This window comes from Marmota flaviventris, chromosome 1 (genome assembly GCF_047511675.1).
Source record: "Marmota flaviventris isolate mMarFla1 chromosome 1, mMarFla1.hap1, whole genome shotgun sequence".
In the NCBI taxonomy this organism is placed as follows: Eukaryota; Metazoa; Chordata; class Mammalia; order Rodentia; family Sciuridae; genus Marmota; species Marmota flaviventris.
The window spans coordinates 118118685-118139371 of record NC_092498.1 but is presented as its reverse complement, the minus strand read 5'-3'; the positions used below and the strand labels follow the sequence as shown (position 1 = coordinate 118139371).

The 20687-nt window shown below is 51.6% G+C and overlaps 2 protein-coding genes and 1 pseudogene across 6 annotated transcripts; 1 reads left to right on the top strand and 2 right to left on the bottom strand.

Moving 5' to 3' along the window:
• The first annotated feature begins 576 nt into the window (after positions 1 to 576).
• Positions 577 to 6930, top strand: Rnf215 (ring finger protein 215). Of its 4 annotated transcripts, none has more exons than XM_027953468.2 (9): positions 577 to 946; positions 1214 to 1357; positions 1816 to 1887; positions 1970 to 2055; positions 2483 to 2639; positions 5399 to 5515; positions 5592 to 5735; positions 5991 to 6093; positions 6182 to 6930. In XM_027953468.2, exons 1-9 carry the CDS (start codon positions 659 to 661, stop codon positions 6202 to 6204), a joined length of 1134 nt encoding a protein of 377 aa, XP_027809269.2. In that variant the 5' UTR covers positions 577 to 658; the 3' UTR covers positions 6205 to 6930. The 4 variants fall into 4 exon arrangements, with proteins under 4 accessions (XP_027809269.2, XP_027809268.2, XP_071471350.1 ...); XM_027953467.3 differs by having other exon boundaries at positions 5396 to 5515; XM_071615249.1 differs by lacking the exon at positions 1214 to 1357 and having other exon boundaries at positions 5396 to 5515.
• An 895-nt stretch (positions 6931 to 7825) lies between these two features.
• Positions 7826 to 13962, bottom strand: LOC114106454 (coiled-coil domain-containing protein 157). Of its 2 annotated transcripts, XM_071615217.1 has the most exons (9): positions 13671 to 13962; positions 12336 to 12981; positions 11572 to 11649; positions 11026 to 11216; positions 10250 to 10426; positions 9926 to 10094; positions 8744 to 8883; positions 8268 to 8356; positions 7826 to 8179 (listed from the first exon to the last, which is right to left on the bottom strand). In XM_071615217.1, the coding sequence occupies exons 1-9, from the start codon at positions 13779 to 13781 to the stop codon at positions 7930 to 7932; spliced, it is 1851 nt and encodes a 616-aa protein (XP_071471318.1). In that variant the 5' UTR covers positions 13782 to 13962; the 3' UTR covers positions 7826 to 7929. The 2 variants fall into 2 exon arrangements, with proteins under 2 accessions (XP_071471318.1, XP_071471323.1); XM_071615222.1 differs by lacking the exon at positions 8268 to 8356.
• A 1862-nt stretch (positions 13963 to 15824) lies between these two features.
• Positions 15825 to 17751, bottom strand: LOC139705231 (coiled-coil domain-containing protein 157-like; annotated as a pseudogene).
• Between the last annotated feature and the right edge of the window lie 2936 nt (positions 17752 to 20687).

Genomic DNA, 20687 nt, shown 5'->3' with positions numbered 1-20687 from the left:
TAAGTGACGAAAGTGACCCGCCTCTTTGCCCCACCAAGGATCTGTGTGCTTGGGCTAGCCCCGCGCCCTCCAGTCCCTCTTCCTGTCCGCCGGGGACCCTTCCATCTGCTACCCATGTCAATTTCTGTCTTCTGCCCTTTGATCAGATGGGGATAAACCCAGGGAAGAGCGGGTGTTAACATGATCCTGGCCACACTATGGGCCTCCACAGAGCAAGGGCCAAGACCCACAACCCCAAATGTCCCTCGCTGCCGTCCTTCTCAGGCCCTGATTGCGATTCTGCCTCTCCGGATTACCCTTTCCAGTTATCTCCCTCGGTCTACCCTGAGCCAGACTGGACTGTCTGACAATATTGCTGGCTGGCCAAAGCTTGGTATTTCGCACTCGCGCCTCGAAACCAGGACCCGGGCTCCGCCCCCTTTCAGCTTCCGGCCTCCAGGGCCGGGACTCTCCTCAGTCACAAGGGGGCGCGCGCGGCCCAATTAGGGCACGGAGCTTCCAGGACCCGTGCCACCCCTCTCGGCGCCCCGCCCCGTCCGGCCGTGGCCCCGCCCCTCCCTACGTCCCTCCCCGTCCGGCCGCGGCGTAGCTCTCTCAGCTATCCCAGCCGCGCCTGGGACCCCAGGTCCCTAGACTTGCCAGCGCGCCGGGTTCAGCCATGGGGCCCACCGTTCGCCCCTCGCTGAAGTCGCCTCCGACCCCGCCACCTCCGCCAGCCCCGTCGCCGCTGCTACTGCTGCTGCCTCTGCTGCCGCTGTGGCTGGGCCTGGCGGGGCCCGGGGCCGCGGCTGACGGCAGCGAGCCGGCCGCTCGAGTGGGGCGGGGCGGAGCCCGCGCAGTGCGGGTGGATGTGAGGCTGCCGCGGCAGGACGCTCTGGTCCTGGAGGGCGTCAGGATCGGCTCCGAAGCCGAGCCGGCGCCCCAGCTGGGGGGCCGCCTGCTGCTGGTGAGCTCGCCTCGCCCAAACCTCCCATCTGATACCCCGCTATAGACCCCGCATCCAGAACTCACCTTCACCCTGGACCAAACCGAGCTGACAGCCCAGCGCTCCCAGCCCAGGCTTCCTAGTCCCCCAGCATTCAGGCTTCCAAAAACTTATATACTTCTGCAATCTCGTTCCCAGACCCTGACCTTGTATTTTCTGTAGCCGACCCTTCCACCTCTCTTTTCCACCTTTCCCTGCCTTCCTCTTCTCATGGCCCTTGCTATACAGATGGACATCGTGGATGCTGAGCAAGAGGTGCCGGTAGAAGGCTGGATCGCAGTGGCATATGTGGGCAAGGAGCAGGCAGCTCAATTTCACCAGGAGAATAAGGGCAGTGGGCCGCAGGCCTGTCCCAAGGCCCTGGTCCAGCAGGTGCAGAGGGTGTATGTGTGTGGGGGGGGTAGGGGGGGGCTGGAGGAAATGGTCCTCCAGCATCTGCTAGTGCCAGGCTACCACATGGCTTTTAAGGAGCTTTCAGAGACGCCATGAGCATGCGTGGGTCCCCTGTTTGGAGAATTAAAGTAGTATGGTGTTGAAGCAAGGAGGTGGAGGGAGACAGGAAACTGGACCAGGCTCTAGAAGCAGGTGATGGGAATCTGGGTTGGGGTGGGGGGACTGCCTTGCTCAGTCCAGGGAAAGGACTAGGATTTTGAATTCTATAGAGCCGAAGGAATGAGAGTTTCCTCCCTTGACTTCAAGGAGCTTATGGCTAGTCTATCCAGAGGGAACACTCACTGCAGAGCAAGGAGCTAAGAGCAGCTGGGGCCACAGGTGTTGAGACAGGTGTGTGGCAGGGTATATGCTAGCTTCCCACCTCTGTCCTCTTGCAGATGCAACGGGCCCTCTTCCTGGGAGCCTCTGCCCTACTGCTCCTCATCCTGAACCACAACGTGGTCCGAGAGGTAAACTGGAGTAGGCTCTGAGGGTGAGCAGGTTGAGGTAAGAGCAACAACCAAGGCCTGCTGACCTCCCTGTTCCCTACAGCTGGACATATCCCAACTTCTGCTCAGACCTGTGATTGTCCTCCATTATTCTTCCAATGTCACCAAGCTGTTGGAGGCACTGCTGCAGTGAGTTGGGGTTTGACCTCAAAGGACTGGGCCTAGAAGCCTGGGTGTGGAGTGTTCTGGCTCTCCCAGAGGGTTCTCAGAAACAGGACTTAATCTGTTCACCTTAAGACTGTGCTCTCCCTGGCTGAAAAATGGGGGAGGAAATAGGATGGACACATGGGGCCTGGAGGGAGGGGGTGGCTTTATGGGCAGAGAAGACTGGTCCCAGCAAGGAAGAAACAGGATACCTAATTGATGTGCTCTTCCTTGGTATGAGGTAAAAACTAGAAAAATCAACAGCCAGGAAAGGCCTGAGAGCCAAAGTGGAAAGACTATAGGAATGACATTTTGGTATATCCATGCAGGAATAGGGTGGGTGAATGAGTGAGTCTGGGCCTTTTTTCCCAAGGGCCCTTCTGCCTGCCCCCTATGTGACTTTCCTTCCTAGGAGGACCCAAGCCACAGCTGAGATCACCAGTGGAGAATCCTTGTCAGCCAACATCGAGTGGAAGCTGACCCTATGGACCACCTGCAGCCTCTCCAAGGATAGTTATGGAGGATGGCAGGACTTGGTATGCCTGGGAGGCAGTCGTGCCCAGGAGCAGGTAAGTCAGGTGGGGCCACATATATGCCTTGTCTTAAAAATCCTGTGGCCGCTCCTTGCCTTGATGACAAGGATAGCCCTTCTTACCTCACAGGGCTTATGTGTTTAGTGACATGGTACTGTGGGCTTTCAGTGACACATCTGGCCCAGGGACATGTGTAGTTAATTTAGCTCTTGCCATGATCCTCCTACCCGGTAGCCTTCCTTGGCTTTCCATTATCTTCATAACAAAGTTCTGACTCCTTAGCCTGGATTTCATAGCCCTCATCACTTATCTGTTTTTCGAGTCTTCTGTTTATACTATGGCTACACTGTGCCAGTCACTGAGCTCCTGCCTCTGGGGCTTGTCCATGCTTGACCTTGGGCATTGATACCCTTTCTCTTCATCTTCATATGTCTGGCAGAACCTTCCCAGCTCATCTTGCCTGCCTGCTTGAGAAAGCTCTTTACACTCTCTGTTCAGCCACAGCTGTGCTTTGCCAACCTTTTACAGGCTTTTAGGATAACCCATAATGTACATGCAGGTGTTGGGGAGCATGTGTTTCTCCTGGTGGCCAGTTTTGCCTCTCAGTTTCCTGCTGTTTGGTATTCTCTTGGGTTGGGGGTGTAGTTCAGTAGTAGAGTACTTGCCTAGCACGCCCAAGACTCTGGATCCAAGTCCCAGAACTGCAAAAAGAAAGTATATCCTCTCCTTAAACATATCTGGAGCCCCTGCTTTGTCTAGTGTGCACACTAAGTAGCTTCAAGTCAGATAGGCTTGGATTCAAATTTTGGCTCCAAAACCTTAGCTGAGTGATTACAGACCTAGTATTTAACATCTCTGGGCTCATGTTCCTCATTTGGGAACAGGGATAGTATACTGTTGATTTTTCAACTTTGGCCATACTGCTTTTATGGGTTGTGCCCATTATAATTGTTGGGTGGCCAGGGTAATTGGGGTGTCAAGGGTAACTGGTCAGACATTTCAGCTTGCTAGCCTGATGGGCTATTCTGTAGTGGCCACTCAGCAAATCCTGCCACATGTCACTCTGTCTCGGCATAGTATGGGACACAGAACTAGGCAGGTCCAACTCTGGGCTTGTAGGGCCCAGTCCTGGAGGTAGATATGCCAGAGATGCTCTGTCAGATATCTCTGCTGGGATGCCATGCTGGTAGTAGCATAGGACCTTCTAGGTCATGGCAAAGTCACCTGAGCTCAACTTAGGGAGCTTTAGGAGAGCTTCCTGGATCAGGTGCCAGCACCCCACTGCAACTGGAGAGGAGATATAGGCAGGCTCACAAATACCTCTTGGTAGTATTCCCCAGAGTGCCCCTGTCTCAAGCAAGAACATCTCATGGCATTAGTAGCCCCCAACCTGGTCTAGAGTGATGGCCTTTAACCATCAAATTACTTCTTAGCCCCTCTCCTCTGCCATGGTGGAAGTTTAACTTCAACATTGGTTGGGAAAGAACATGAAGGCACAGAGCTGTTAGGAATGCCAACAGCTTTTAAATGAATGTTTATTAATAAGAACACATATCCAGGCTGTGTGAAATAGCATGCCTGCATGGAAGAGGATGATGTCTGTCTTACTCTGCCACATCATTTCCTGAGCCAGCTTCTCAGTGATCAAAGACTAGTAGCCAAGAGGTAGAAGCTAAGTTAAGGTCAATGTTCTTCCCCCAGCAGCTCTGAGGCCCCACAGGTTTTATAGTGGTCTTTCAGTCATGTTTCCCAGCACATTCATTCCATGACTAGGAGAGGCACTGAGGATATAGTGTGACCATGTCAGAAGTGGTTCCTCCCACCAACAGGGAGCTTGTGGACCACCGAGGGCAGCAGCAAGGAAACACGTGATTAAAGTGACATGAGGAGGGCTGAGCAGGTGGAGATCAGAAGGGAATATCACCCCAGTGGTGCAAGAAATGGGGTCCAGCTAGGTGCAGTGGTGTACCCTATAATCCCAGTGGCTCAGGAGGCAGAGGCAGGAGGATTGCAAGTTCAAAGCCAGCCTCAGCAACTTAGTGAGGCCCTAAGCAACTCAGTGAAATCCTGTCTCAAAATAAAAAAGGGCTGGGGATGTGGCTCAGTGGGTAAGCACTCCTGGGTTCATTCTTTGGTATCCTCCACCCCCTCAAAAAAGAAAAGGGGTCCAAAGGCACACTATTTCAGGGGAAGGGTAAGGAAGAATAGTTTCTGAGACGGGGAGCAGTACATGTGTGGAAGGGCACAAACATGGAAGGAGCGAGGAGTATGGAACAAGGAGAGAGGCAGTGGGTAAAGGAGGAAACTGTGCTATGGGGTCAAGTTTGCAGGTGAGATCCCCTGTCTGTGGGTGGGAAATGGGTGGGCAAGGTTGAGGACCAAAAGGTCATGGGATGGAGGAGGGGTGCATGAGACCTCTAGGAGAGCAAAGCAACAAAGCTCTGGGGCTGGCTTCAAGATCGAGCATGTGAATGTTCAGCCTGGATGGAGGGGAGTGGGAGATGGCAGTGCCTGAGAAAGCAGTCCAGGAGGATGTGCAAGATGAGAATGGGTAGAACGATGCTGGGGACAGATATGGCTTTCCTTGCAACTGGGTGAAGCAAACATAGCTGGGGGCAGATCCTGAGGATCATCCAGGTAGGAGGGATGGAGGCTTCAGAAGAGGAAGCCAGGAGCCTGGGGGGACACAAAGGCCTCCAGGGCATGTCACCTGGCTGGTCTCTGGCCGTGGATATTCCTAGGGAAGAGTGTGGGGCAGCTCCAGCGCCCTTGACACCCACCTCCCTCCCCAGAAGCCTCTGCAGCAGCTGTGGAATGCCATTCTGCTAGTGGCCATGCTCCTGTGCACAGGCCTTGTGGTCCAGGCCCAGCGACAGGCATCTCGGCAGAGCCAACAGGAGCCCAGCGGCCAGGTGGGAGCCAGACTGAGGGAGCCCTGGTGCCCACAGACCTTGGGCCTGCAAGACTGTGGTTGTCCTCTCTTGACAGGTGGACCTGTTCAAGCGGCGTATAGTGCAGAGACTGGCATCCCTTAAGACCCGGCGCTGCCGTCTCAGCAGGGTAGCGCAGGGCCACCCAGAGCTGGTCACTGAGACCTGTGCTGTGTGTCTGGACTACTTCTGCAACAAACAGGTGAGTGTCCTGGGCAGGATCAGCTGAACTTGGCTTCCTCTACCATATTCCTGAGAGACCTGGAACCACCCCAACCAGGACTTTCTCTTCTCAGCCCCTAACCAGGGCTACAAAAAGCAGAACTGGGATGGAGAGGGTGGTAGGCAGGCCCCAGGGGGTTTTGGTTCCCCAGTTCGGGTGAGGGTTATAGGCCTGGGGCCCCCCTTATGGAATCCTGTCCCTGTAGCTTGAGCCCATTTTCCCCTTCCCTTGTAGTGGCTCCGGGTACTGCCCTGTAAGCATGAGTTCCATCGAGACTGTGTGGACCCCTGGCTGATACTCCAGCAGACTTGTCCGCTGTGCAAATTCAATGTCCTAGGTGAGCATCAGGGGGTGGGGCCCTTGGCTGACCCCTTCTATCTGACCTACCTGATGCCTTTCTCCATGTTCTTTCTCCTTCCCTGCAGGGAACCACTACTCAGATGACTAGCTGGGGATTCTGGATGTGGGATGGAACCTTCCCACCTGTACCCTGAGACAGGACAGTGGGGTGGACAGGACTGCCAGTCCTGTGGATGAAGGAAGGATATGGGTCCCACTGTGACCTTGCTGGGAAGAAGGGTCCTGCAGCCCCCAGGACAAGGATGCAAGCCAGGACCCACCACACAAGGGAGACAGGTCACTCTGGGATCTTTATAATCCTGGGACATCTGTGTCTGCCCTTGTCACGGGTAGCTCTGAGGACCCTGGGGAAAGAGAATGTGGGGCCCAGTGCTGCTGTCCCCAGCCCCAGGAGCTCTCAGTGTCCCTGAGGCTACAGAGGCTGGGTTTTATGCTTATTTATTGGGGGGTGGATTAAGGGAAAAGTTCTCTGACCTTTGGACACCCTGACCTAACCGTGTTTCAGAATATGTCTTGGTCAAGGCTGTGATGTTAAACCCAGAGACGACTCTACTGCTTGCTGCCCTCAATCTTGGGCACTGGGAGCCATGGGTCCTGCTGCTTGTTCAGCTGGGCTCCCTTCCTGTGCCTGGCTAGGACCAGAGGCCTCAGAAACCATCCAGTCCTGTTCTTGGTTGGGCTGTGTATTGCTGATCAGGATACTTGATGCCACAGGATAAAAGTGGAACATTTTCCAAGGGCATCCATTTTTTAAGAGTTGGGGTAGGGAAGTTTTAATAGTAAAATAAATGTGGATATATTTTAATATGTAAAATTTGTGTGAATGTTGCTGGTGGTAGGTGGAATTCTCACATGGCTCCTAAGGTCCCCCCCATTCCTACCTTGTCGTGAACATGCCTTGTATTGTCTCTGGAATGGCGACTCTTAAGGGATTTTACCCCTATGATTAGCTTATGTTATATGCACAGTTGACTTTAAGGTAGGGAAAGCACTCAAGTGAGTCTGACCTTGACTTGGGCCTGTTAAAAGCAGAGTTTGCTCTGGCTGGTAGAAGAAAAAAGGAAGTCAGACATTTGATACCTGAAGGGGATTCAATACAGGGGACATTGCTGCTGACTTGAGGGGCTAAGTATCCAAAGTCCTGGCCCTGCCTTTGGTGGCTCTCCTGAGGCTCTGACTTCCAGGACTTAGAGAAATCCTTCATAACCAATTCTTAAAGGCATGGAGTTCCTCCGTGAATGAATGCCTAGTGTTCTTGGGTCCTTAATGCCTCAGACCCAGGATCAGAGCCACGGTGGGAGGCTGAAGGCACTGCTGCACTCTGCTTGCCTCAGTGAGCCCTGAGCCAGCATCCTAGCCTCTGACTCATTGCTTGCCTCAGATGCCCTCACTGGTCTTTCCCCTGTACATCCCCCACACCCTGATCTTCCTCTTTGTAGGTGCCTGGACTACTTCTGCAACAAAGAGAAGACAGAGACCAGGTTTACCCCTTGGTACTTGCTGTGAGAATAGTAAGATTTCTTCACCTGGCCCAGGTGCTAGAAGCTTCTCTTTGTGATGTGCTCTCCTTTCCCCAAGTCTATCAAGAGGGAGTCGGGAAGCTCCCTGCCTACTGATGGCCCACAGTGCCAGGTCTCTGCTCGCTGAAGACCTGCATGGTGTGGCCTCAGCCTCCAGTCTGGGCAGGGAAGGAAGGACTCTTTGTCCAGTTTAGCCATTCTGTGAGGCCAAGATCATCTTGGTTAGATGGCTGGGCCTTTATTTCATTGGGAGTTGCCAGCTACTTGTCCTCTATCCCCACCTCTGCCACAGCCTACAAGGGTGGTTCCTGGGGCTGGTTTGCAGTACCCGCCTGGCCCCGGCTTGGTGACAGTCTCCTCCTCAGCTTGGCCAAGGTCCGGATGGGGTTCTGGGTACAGATGGCAGAGTGGGTCGTGTCCTCCAGGGAGGATTTGTTGGGCCAGGTGGAGGGCTGCCGAGGTGGGGATGCTCGAGACTGGCCTGGCAGAGTCCTGCCTGCACTGCTTGTCCTGCTGCCAGGAGGGTGCCACCTGCCTAGAGGCCTGAGGGAAGACAAGATCACAAAATCCCCTGTGAGCAAGGGGGTCTATACCACTCCATCTGTCCTACATTTGACAAAGACTCACTCACCCTGGGGATGTACTCTGGGCCTGGGCCCGGGATGCTGCTCCTTGGGTTCCCTTGCTGGGAGGGGACCAGAGCTGGTCCTGTGGAATCATCTGCAAAGAAGGCCAAGCTCTGTACCCTACCCACTGTACAAAGAGGGTGTCTTAGTAGGGACAGGGAGGGAAAGCCTGAACTCATAGTCCCTTCCACTAAGTGGTATGACCTAGGAAGCTGTCCAGGGCTTTCCTCAGCAGCAAACCCTCAGGCAGGCAGTATATATGGGAAGGTTCCTCTGACATTTGATGGTATTAAAGTCTCTAAGGGGATTTGGAGATAGAGGACACTGGAACTTTAACATCCTCACACCTTGAGTGAAGTTTCACAAAAGCACTGCTTAAATACCAAATGAAGATGGCTTTCAGCAGGCTCCCAGGCAACCTGAAGATATCAATGGGTAGAGGCCTCCTCTAAGTCCCAAAGGGTCACCCTCTCAGACCCACCTTGAGGGCCCCCTGCTGGGCAACCTCATGGATTTTGGACAGCATTGACTGGAGCCGCCCGTTCTCCTCCTGCAGGACCCGGATGCGGATGTCGTTGGCTTGCACCTGCCTCTCCATGTCATCTGTGACGTTGCCAGAGTCTGTGGAGACATGATATCTGGGACCCCACCACATTGGGTCTGCCTCTTGTGTCCAATGGGACAGGACATAACAGGACAGGCTTGGGGCTAGGCAATGCACTGTGCTTTCCATCCATTGCATTTCATTCTCCTAGGTAGGGCCTTGTTTGAATTCACAATGATTTGGCAAAAAAATGAAAGAGTGGATCTCTTATCTCCAGCACCACAAAAGGGAAAGAGAGAATCCCTTCCAAGGTCACCTGTTTTTGTTGTGCCAGAAATACAGTGAGTTTGTCCTAAGAATCATTCAGGCAGCCCTGGATGAGTCACAAGAATTCAGCTTGGATGTTCTTTCCCATGCTTGCTTCCAGCTGTGTAAACCTGGGAAAGTTATTGCCCACTTTGATTTCTGGTTTCCTGGTTTGGAAAAAGGAGCTATCTGCCCTCAGAAGGGCCTGGCACTTAATGCTCAGAAATGATGACTTATAATGATCAGCTAAATTACAATGCATCTTCCCGAGAGCTCTGTGACAGGATTCACCTCCAGAGTCTTAGAGGGCTGTAGGGGCTGAGAGGAGAAAAGAACCCCAGTTTGCCTGACACTTAATCCTGTGCCAATGTGGGTACATAGCACTCCTGAGCATGGGGTCTAGGACTTTGGAGAGTGGGGGGACTGTGTCATTGGAACCAGCTTTGTAGTATGGTTTGGAAAGAGACCAGAAAGGGGGACACAGAAAAGCTGAGCAAGGACTGGCACGTGATGTGTGAAAACCATGCACTACAGGCAGCTAGATCCATTTCTAGATTCTGCTGTAGCAACCATAGGCAGTCACCTCACCCCTGGGTTTCCATGTCCCCTCTACACAAAGGGGTGGACAACACATGAAGCATGTTATGTGTTGTCATGGTGACTCTAAGGGCTGCACTTCTAGCTGTCACACCTTCCCCACTACCACGTACATTGTGGACTGGGGGAGTTGCAGGCCCAGTGTCCTGCCAAGGTGAGTCTTTAGTTGCCCACTCAGGCCCAACAATGTCTTTGGCAGCATTCCTAGGACCCTACTTGGGATCTGGGCCTCCATGGGCTTGTGTAGGTCAGGAAAGGCCACCAGCAGCCGCTCTCGCTCCCTCAGCTCCGCCAACTCCCGTTGCAGTTCTGAGATGGTCAGTCGCAGATCTGTTGTCACCTGCTCCATGTCCTGCTTCTCCCGCTGCAGGCTCTGCAGTAGCTCCTGGGGCAGGGAGAGGTTCAGATCTGGTCCCAGGATGGCTCCCCTAGGGTCACTGCCCCACCTCCAGATATAGGACAGGCCCACAGACACTTAACAGGTTAGAGGTTTCTCTGATGAAAGGGAAGCTCCCCCCGTCTCACCCTGCCCATTTTCACCTGCTGGGCCTGGAGCTGGCACTGTCCCTGCTCCCTCTGGCTCTGCAGGTTCTGTAGCTGCTCCTCCACCTGGGCTCGTTGGGCCTCGGCCTCTTCCAGACTGCCCCGTAGCTCCTCACGCTCCTGGTCCAGGATGTCCAGCTGCTGTAGCAGGGCCCGCTGTTTGGCTTGCAGGGACTAGGTGAGAAGGTGAGAAGGAAGGGCAGGGAGGCTGTGAGGTCCACCAGTCTAGGTCAACATGGGACTAGTATCTACAACCCTCCCAGTTCCTTCCCTTGTGCCATGAGTCTGTGTACAGGGGTCTGTGCACATACATAGAGGGAAAGTGGGCAGAGGGGATACAGCAGACATGTACACCCAACCAGATCCAGTTCAAGTCCCCAGCTTGCAGACCCTCCACCCTTGTAAGGCAATTGGCTGACCCTGGAAGCCTTCCCTCCCACACATTTTTTTCAGTCATACACAGTCCCTACTAGAAGAGGAATTCTGGCAAATAGACTTCTCTTCTTTTCCTCCAGTGTCATATCAGCCTGTCATTGAAATCCTTATTGCCTGACTTGCACTGTCTGTAAAGCAGTGAGAACCACTGTTAGTGTGCTGAGTCTGGCTCTGCCTCTTAGCTGTACAGCCTGGGAAGCTTCCTTAATCTCACTGAGCCTCAGTTTCCCCATGCATGAATGGGAATGACAGGAATATGTACTGCCTACTATTGTGGAAGGGAGTAAGAACAAAAGGACTGCAAAGCCTGAAGCCCAGTGCCTGGTTGAGGGCCTTACCTCCTGATGGCGAACCATGCTGTCGACACGGGCCTTCTCCTTGTCCAGCTCTGTGCTGGCCCAGCGGATCTGCTGGCCAGCACTGTCCAGCCGCCCTGCCAGCAGCTGTACCTGCTCCTCCAGCTGCTGCACCTGCCTTTCAGCCACTGCCCTGCGCTCACTTTCCTCCTGCAGCTGCTGGGTCTTTGCTTCTGCAGGATCCAGAGAACAAGCATGTGTTGGGGGAGAGGGGTAGGGCACTGGAGCCTTTGGGAGGGAGACCCTGGACTACCTCTGACCCAAGGGGAGGTCACATTATGTCTCTGGGCTTGTGTTCTCAGCCACAACATGCAGCTCTGGACCCCAATGAGGTGGGTCTAGAAAACAGAGACACTTTCTGGGTAGGAGGTAGTACCCCAACTCAGGTCATCGCCCAACAGTGTGGATGGTCAGGTACACCCTCCCTTTCTCTTTGCCCCAGAAGCTCAGGGAACAGAGATGGAGGATGCTTGTACAGTCACTACTGGATTGAGATATGGCATGGTAACATGCAATGGGGTTCCTTACCCATTGCCTGCATGGACTCCTGTCGCTGCTTCAGCTCCTCTTCTAGGGTGGCCACCTTTGTTTTTAGGTCACATGTTTCTAGAGCAGCAGAGAGAGAGGTCCTTCAAAGGGTCTTTTGGGACTAGCCAGCAGCCCACATACACAATGCATGCTGCAGAGCAGAGGCAGCCATGCAGTGTGGAAGAGGCCACCAGAGGTTGCCAAAGAAGCCCTGGGGAGATGCTTGAGCCCCCAACCTGCTTCTCACTGGCTGGCTGCTGTGTGCCTATACCTCTCTGGGCCTTGGTGCCTTCCATGGAGGTAATGGTGAGGCTTGGACTTGCCCCAGTTCCTCAGGCTTCAAACCATCAGAGGATACTGAGAAGCTCCTGCTGGGAGCTGTATCTCTTTGGTCAAAGCCAGAGGGACTGCTCCACTAAGGGGGAAATACTAGGGGAACAAGTTCCCCAGAAGTAACCCTCAATGACCTCCAGGAGAGCAAGTGGATTAATATCTTAGCTCCCTCCCCTTCTGATGGGACTACTCTGAGGCACATGTGCCATCCATTATCTCCTGGTGTTCCCCAGTGGGACTGAGCTCTAGCTGCTCACAGTGTCACCAGCTGGATGGACATGCTCTTCTTTGCTACCTTCTCCTCCTTGCCTACTCCCCAGGCCAGGTTCCTTCCACGCAAGCTGTGTGTCAGGGTCTACCTCAGAAAGTGCCCATGGCAAGACTTTAGCAGAGCCCATGGGCACTGAATATCCAGCCTTTGGGATACAGACCTGCAAGTAAATGCTGCCTGTCACACTCCTGCTGGGCCATGTGCTGCTCAGCCTCTTCTGCCCTCCGCTGCCGCTCACCCTGCTCCTGCTTCAGGGCATGCTCCAGCTTGCCCACCTGCTTCCTCAGTCCATCCTTCTGTCCTTCAGCCTCCTCCAGTTGGGCCCTAAGGGGCCCAACAAGCTGAGTGAGAGTGCTCACATGCTTACTGAGGCGTGCCAGGTCTTTGCTCTGCTCTGTTGCCCAGCGGCCCATGGTGGCAGCTGGTAGTGGCCTGAGCCCCATGCTGTCCTGTACCAGCTGCTGGAACTGACCCAAGGATGAGGGCAAGTTCTGGCTCTGACACAGGCTGACGACCACTTTGCCCACTTCCCAAAGGCTGCCCTGGACACTGGTACATGCATCACAGGGTACCAGCGCTGTCTCGATGGTCTGGGACTGGACGCTTTTGGTGTTCTTGGATGTCCCAGCTGGATACCTCAAGGAGACTCTGACAGGGATTCTCTGTGGCCCTTGGTAGGTATGGGTCAAGCCTGCTGTTGGGGAGGGAGGCTTGATGAACTTGGCAGTCATACATTCAGGGCTCCTGGCTGGCTCACCCTTGGCTGTGGGCTTAGAGATGGGAGTCTCTCCTTGTTTTGCCCTTTTCTGGGGTTATAAAAAGAAAGGGAAAGCAGGTGAGAGAGAAATGGGCCTGGGAAGTGACCAGTTCCCTGGGGATGTTCTGTAACAGCCTTGCCCCAATGCTCAGACTCTCAAATGATATCTGACAAAACAGGAATAAGACAAAATGTGACTTTTCCTGTGACTCAGCTTACTAAGCCCAGGCTTCCTTTCTTCTGCCCCCACCCTCACCCCAAATTTGATGTGATGATATACATGGTATCGGGAGGGTAACAGTGACAGGAACAGCAGCCAATTACTGGGCCCTTGCTTGCTGTCATGTCACTATCACCATTCATTTAATTTCTTCCTCCTCATGGTGACAGATGTCCTTCCCTACAGGATGGTTTGGAGGACTATGGGACAACCCATACCACATGGGGCCTCATCTTAGCCCTACTGTACAGATGAACAAACTTAGAGTCTGAATAGGTAGGATTTTCCTGAAGTCCCATGGCGTAAATGGCAGAGCCAGGAAGCACAGATATGACCAAAGCCTACATTCTTAACTGCTATGCCATGTGGGCCTTGACTGGGAGGCTGCAGAGTTTACCCTGCTCCCTGTGAGCAGTAGGGAGTCAATGAAGGATGCAGTGCACACAGTGGCACACTAGGAAGCTGAAGTTGAGGCAGGGTATGAGGGGCATCACCATTGGGGGCTGGGGCCCATTCACCTGGCCAGCCACCTGCTGGTAGAGCATGCCCAGCCTTAGCAGGCTATTCCAGAAGCGTCGTACTGTGAGCCCCACGGACATGCAGGGCCCTGCAGCCTGGGCAGGGGGCATTGTCTGACCTGAGCCAAGGTTCTCCAGGTAGCTGGCGCAGCTCTGAAGTAGCAGCAGGAGCCTGTAGGCAGAGATGCCACGGTGGGCCAGGATCAAGATGGGCTAGTGTGCCCTCACACCACACAACTGGCAGCTTCAGACTCTGGGAAAGCGGCCCAGGCATCAGGAACTTGGAGAGTCTCTGAATCTGCTGCTGGGTCAGCTTCAATGACAACTCAGTGGCCACTGTCTCCAAGAAGCCCTCCCTGGCCCCCAGCTCGGCTCAGGGGCCTCTTAGGAGCCTCCTGGTGGCAGCCCTTCTGCCTGGCTGTTCCCCCAACTTGATCAGGGAACTCAGGGAGGCCAGCCTGGCTACATATAAGGTATATTCTGAGTGCCTGGAAGTTCTGGGTGAGCAACTGCCTTATATCAAGTGCCCTAGAACCTTTACGGATGACACAGCTGAGACCCCAAGAAGTCAAGGGCCCTCCACAGCCACAGGGTGAGCAGGGCAGGAAAGATGCACAGTGCAGCCTCCTGAGTGTAGTCAGGGGCTTCTCCCACAGGCTGACCTACTTTTGTGACAAGGGAGACTTGGGATGAGGTCTCTGTGCTAATTTCCAAGTTCAAAATTAGAGGCAGGCATTAATTTAAGAAAAAAGGGGTGTTGGAAAAATAAGTTTACATTTGCATGAATATGGAGTTATTTAAAAGGTATTGTATTCACAGCATATGCAGGAAGATAAGAGACCTTTTCTTATTTCAGATGCAGGAAGGGTATCCCAAACCCCTGGGGTCTGGGGAGGAGATGCCAACTGCTTCCTGGCCTTGCCCCATTTGTATCTTGGGGACAGTGGTGCCTGGCATTGTGCCAAGCAGCAATGGGGAATGGGGACACATCTGGAAAGAGGGTAGAACATGGCCTTGGCACAGCAATCTGTGCCCAGACAGACTCTAATGGTGGAAGACGCTGTGCTGTCTTCATCCTTAGCTCTGATTCCATTCCTTGAAATGACCTGAGTACCTCTAAATGCCACACTGGGGGCTAGAGGTCAGGGTTCCCAGGCAAGTCTGAGTCTGAGGTCCAGTGGTCTCTGGCAGGAGTTACTTTTATATACACAGGGGCCCAAAGGAAGCTCCAGTTAATGTGGCCTGAAGTGGGTAGGGGGGCATTTCAGTAACAACTTCACAGAGAAGGAATGGGTAAACAGAGCTTTGATAGATGAGAGGGGCAGACCAGCAGGGAATGGGTAGAGCACTCTGAACAGGGGGATAATGCGTAATGCACAGTCACAGAAGAAGGAAGGTGTGTTCTAGACTCATATTTATCTGGCTTCTTATAGGTTACAAATGGTGCTTTCTTACCTACAGCTCCACCAGGTCTCAGAGTAGTAATCCTGCCTTCTCTGTTTCCAGGTGAGTCATGCTGCAACATCCCTGCTGCCTGTCAGGCCCCCATGGCTTTACTGTCATATAAGGTTTTTGAGTACCAAGAGCCTAGGTTGCAATTTCCAGGAAGGCTAATGACCACATTAATTTTTTTTATTGTTGTTATTTTGTATGTGTGTGTGCTGGGGATGGAACCCAGGGCCTCACACATGCTAGGCCAATAGGCTCTACCACTGAGCTACATCCCCAGACCAGTCATGCTAACTTTAATGAGAGTGTAGAAGTGGTGGGGGCTATAGGGAATCCACTAGCCTTTTCCCAGCAGGACCAGGAAGTGGAAAAAATCCCATGTCTGGCCTTGTGATGTGTAGAGGGAACAATACAGCCCACAAGACACCAAAAAAAGAGCCCTGGGAGCAGTTCCAGACCAGAAACCCAGAGACAGTGGGATGGAACTGTGGTGAACCAAGGAATGAAAGGGGTATGTTGTAACTCCCTGACAATGAGGCAATAGTGAACCATAGGACTGGAAGACAATAAGGAGGTCATTCAAGGGTCCTGAGGCATAAGCCCCTGACAGAACACAGTCAAGATAATTTCAGGGTCCTATGGGGTCTCATACTTTACTTAGGGGCAGATGCTAGCACCAGGGTTGTCCAGATTCTACCAAGGCCCTCACCTGTCAATGACCCCTAGCAGCACTGCAGACAGCTGCGGGATTCGGGATCATCTGCACATGGTCATATGGGTTTCATCATGGCCTCCATGGTCTAGTGTTCAGCAGGGCCACACTGTCAGGCAACTTCCACGGTCAGGGAACTTCCAGGAGGGAGGCCAGGCCAGCGTGAGAACACTTCCACAATAGCACCCTGCAGATCAGTGTGGGTCCTTGCGCAGGCTGTCCATGCAGGACTGGCTGCCCAGCAGATGTGCCATCCCCACAGCTCCTGAGGTGGGCAGAGAGAAACCCTGTTAGTCAAAGTTAGGTTATTGCTGCTGAAGGAATCTTTGGAAAACCCTAATCTGCCTGGTTGCTTCTCAGCCAAAATTCTGGCCCTGACCTTGGGGAGAAGTCTGTTCCCAATCCCTGAGTAACAGACTTTTCAGGACCTGGTTATGGGTGGCCTGGCCAGCCTCCCTCTCATCCACCCAACCCTGTACCCACCCTACCTATCCCATTATTTCTCAAGTACTTCCTGAAAGCCTGCAAGTGCTGGGCCCAAATGTTGGGTGTATACAGCTGTGAACAGGAATGTGTTTATCACCCTTCCCTCCTAGGTAAAACTCTCAAACAGGGATATGGACAATTTAAAGAGTTATAGCTATACCATGACAGGGAGTGCTGGGATATACCAGACCACTGCCATCTCCTGCCTAGACTAATGCAGCAGCTTCTGGCAGTCCTACAATTTTATCTGCTGCTGTAATTTGATCAACTTTGGCTTAAGAGATCTGCACCAAACTCTACCTGACCACATCAGCTGGCCAACAACCCTTCAGGACTCCCTATGGCTCTATGGCCCTTGAGAGAAGGCCATATTCTCCCAAGGGCCATAGAATGGCCGCATTCCTCACCTCATAGTCTACCATGCCATATTCCACTCCTTCCACCATCAGCTGTGAGCAGCAGTCTTGTGCCCTGCACACTCATTTCTGAATCCTTGCTCATCTGTCCCAGTCTGAATCATGTTTCTCCATCGGATTCCTGTCACCTAGCTAACTCCTTTCATCCTTGAGGGTCCCTGGGTATCACCTCCTCCAGGAAGGCTACCCAAAGTACCCTCCAGGCTGGGTTAGATAATCCCAAATCAGCCCTGATCCCTCACTGCTGTAACAGCCTCCTATCTGTGTCAATAGTCATTGTGGTATCTTCAGCATGGTCAACTGGGGCCTTGCCCATTGGCAAATGAATAATTGAGAACTGAATAAAGAAAAAAAATCACATAAGAAATTTAAAATGCACTGACTTTGGGGAAAAATAAGGTCTGAAGTGTAAGAGATGAAAACCTGGAAACTTGTATGGAGACCTATTCTAACCAACCTTGCTCTTCCTGGCTTCATGGCCTCAAGCAAGTCACAACAGCTAGCACTGAGGACTGGAACACTTCCTGGTCTCATCACCCAGAATGTGCCCATATCTCATACTTCCTCTAGATAAGATACTTCCCTCAGATTTCTACCCCTATGTCCCCTCCTCAGGAAAGCCCTCCAGAACCCCAGGCTGAGTGAGGTCCTCTGTTATACATTGTTTTTAGCACCCTGTCTTTTTCTTCCAAGCATATGCCACCACCAGAATGGAATCATTAAATATCTGTATGTAACAGTTGTCTGTCTCCCTGTGTGTAGACCTTGTCCTTTGAGTATGACCTGACCAGTTGGGCTGAGGCCTGAGGACCAGTTCGTTCACAGGTGCTGGGAAGCTCGGGTACCTGAGGATGATACTCCACAGCTGAAGGGAACTCAGTCTCCAAGAGAACTGGGCTCTGCCCTCACCTCTCACATGTGTCTGCCTATAGTGCTGGAGTGACCCACTGAGTCTGGTTCTTATACTCTGGGTCTCATTCAGTTGCCTGGCTTTCCTGTATTTGCTGCAAGACTGGCCTCAAGCTGCCCTTCAGTACCTGGGAATGGATGAAGGTAAGAGTGAGTGAGTGAGTGCATAGTCAGGCAGGGGTTCCTGGGGTGGGTTGGAAGCTATCTAGGAAGAAGGCGCTGGAGAAATGGGGTGAAAGGGTGGGTGGGATGCATGCTTTGAGCCTAAACACAATGGGTGTGCTTCAATAGTACTAGCTTTGATTAAACAGACTACTGTGCACTACTTCACTGAATGTCCCTCCTTTACATAGAAAAGGAAACCTAGGCTCTGGGAAGCTAAGAGGCTAGCCTAAGGTCTCCTAGGGAGCTGGGATTCTGAATCTAACATCTCTATTCTTTCCTTAGGCCATGCTCTTTCAATAGCAGCAGTGTCTAAGATAAATACAATGCAAGGTACATATGGGGTTTAGATTTTGTACTTGCCACTTATGGGGTACAGGAACCCTATCTCAAAATATGGCATCTTGGAAACTGAGAAGCAGAAGCAGGAAAGCCTTCTCACCTTCCCTTCATCTTTCTTCCCTAAAATGGGCCATACAACCTAGAGAGGTCATTCAATGACCTCCTCCTTCCCTTCTCTCCTAAAGACCTGGTGTGACAGTTGTCCTCTCCTATATAGCAGATTGGGAAAGAATGTCACACAGGAATGACAAGAAAAATATGAACAAATAGTCCTTGCTAAGTGCCTCCCTTTTTGTCCTATCATACTGTGATATCAGGATGATTGTGAATGAAAATACACAGATGTCTTGGTGTCTTTGGGTCTTCACTTCTAAAGCCTTCACTTTATTAAATAAATTGGTATGCTCTTCTATTGCTAATTTGTCTTTGTTATAGGGTCCTCAGCCAAAACCCTTGTGATGGGTAAGGAAAAGATATTACCTTTTCTCTCCTATACCACATTAAGAAGAGTAAAAAAAAGTGGTGACTTAATTTTAACAACATTTCTTTACTTGAATATACTCAAAACATTATTTCAACATGAACTCAACATACAATTAAGACTTTTTTTTTTCACATTTTAAAAATTAAGTCAGCCGGGCGTGGTGGCACACACCTGTAATCCCAGTGGCTTGGGAGGCTGAGACAGGAGAATAGGCCGGCCTCAGCAACAGTGAGAAGCTAAGCAACTCAGTGAGACCCTATCTCTAAATAAAATACAAAACAGGGCCAGGGATGTGGCTCAGTGGTTGAGTACCCCTGAGTTCAATGCCCAGTACACACACAAAAAAAGTCACCTGCCGGGCGTGGTGGCACACGCCTGTAATCCCAGCAACTCAGGAGGATGAGGAAGGAGAATCTTGAGTTCAAAGCCAACCTCAGCAGATTAGCAAGGCACTTAGCAACTCAGTGAGACCCTGTCTCTAAATAAAATATAAAAAAGGGCTGGAGATGTGGTTCAGTGGTTAAGTACCCCTGGGTTCAATCCCCTGTACAAAAACAAAAAATAAAAATAAAATTACCTAGTGTCTATTTGACCTTTATTTACAGAGCATCTCAATTTGCATCAGATAGTATTCCATGCTTAAAAGCCATATGGGCTGGTAATTACAGTTTTGTACAATGCAGATGTAGAGGATAGGATGCTGCATTCATTCAGCAAACAGGGACTAAGTATCCATACTGCTATGTCCTGTATCAAGACTAGGGACAGTGGTGCATACCTGTAATTCCAGCAACTTAGAAGGCTAAGGCAGGAGGATTGCAAGTGTGAGGCCAGCCTGGGCAACTTAGTGAGACCCTGTCTCAAAATAAAAAAATGAACCAGGGTTATCTTAATGGTAGAGCATCCCTAGGGTCAATCCTCAGTATGGGGTCAAGGGGGGGAGACAAGAAACAGAGCAGGACATACAGATACCTGTCCTCCAGGAAACAATATGTCTGAGGGTCTCTGAGGGTAAACTTGGGTGTGTCAGATTCACTCACAGGCTAGGAAGATGCATACATGTGTTGCTTTGGCAACTGCCTCTTGGGAGATAATGCTGCCTAAGAGATTTTATGTTCCTAAGGAGTGAAGTGGAAACAGAGGGGAAAAACAGACTGCAACATTTGGGTTTCCTTCCTGGAATGAGCATGAAGGAGATAAAGAAAGCAAAAAGCCCCAACTCAGGAGGAAGCAAATTCAGGGGTAAAAGTCCTAGAACTCATGAGCTTTCTGGTGAAGGTACCAAAAAACACAGGTCTGTTCACCATCAAATTACTACAGCAGCCATCTCAGGTCATCTTGGATACCAACTCCCATTAGATTCTGGTTCAGATAAGCAGCAGCAAAAGCTAAAGTATTAAGAATATCCAAGGTTGGGCTGGGCTGATATAGCTCAGTGGTGGAGTGGTGGAGTGCTTGCATTGCATGCACAAGGCCCTGGATTAACCCCAGCACGAGAGAGAGAGAGAGAGAGAGAGAGAGAGAGAGAGAGAGAGAGAGAGAGAGAGAGAGAGAATGAATATGAATGAGAGAGGAATATGAATGAATATGAATATCCAAGGTTATCTTTAATCATTTCTTTTGAAAACTGAGGTTATGCAGATGTGTGGTTTGAGAAGCACTTAGTTCACAGGGTGGACTTCTGACCCCCAGAGAAAGGCAAGAGCCTTTTGTTCACTCCTGTTCAACATTCAGGCCCCTCCTCTTTCTCAGAACTAGCCCCTTATACTACCGGTAAAGATTATGCCTACCTCCAACCAGTGTACTCACTGAAATTCAAAGTCACCACCATGAAAACACTATAGAAACTCTAAAACCACCTACATGGCAGTTGTCATCCTCTAACCTGAAACTGCTAATTGCCTGGATCTCTGGGGACACCAAAGAGATCCCAGCCTTGAGTAAAGACAAAAGAATAACCATCTGCACTAGTAGAGAAGATGGGCCTGAGTTTAGACTTCCACCTATCAACTCTGAACTTCATGGTCTTTATCTATAAATAGGATGCTATAAGGAAC

Bases quoted from the DNA above. Each gene is read 5' to 3' on its own strand.
- Rnf215 (XM_027953467.3), top strand. From the start codon at position 659: ATGGGGCCCACCGTTCGCCCCTCGCTGAAGTCGCCTCCGACCCCGCCA. The intron at 947-1,213 runs GTGAGCTCGCCT...CTTGCTATACAG, and splicing joins TGGGGGGCCGCCTGCTGCTG to ATGGACATCGTGGATGCTGA. The intron at 1,358-1,815 runs GTGCAGAGGGTG...GTCCTCTTGCAG, and splicing joins CCAAGGCCCTGGTCCAGCAG to ATGCAACGGGCCCTCTTCCT.
- LOC114106454 (XM_071615217.1), bottom strand. From the start codon at position 13,781: ATGCCCCCTGCCCAGGCTGCAGGGCCCTGCATGTCCGTGGGGCTCACA. The intron at 11,650-12,335 runs GTCTGTATCCCA...CTGCTGCTCTAG, and splicing joins CAGGCAGCATTTACTTGCAG to AAACATGTGACCTAAAAACA. The intron at 8,180-8,267 runs GTGAGTGAGTCT...GTCTTCCCTCAG, and splicing joins GCCCAGAGTACATCCCCAGG to GCCTCTAGGCAGGTGGCACC.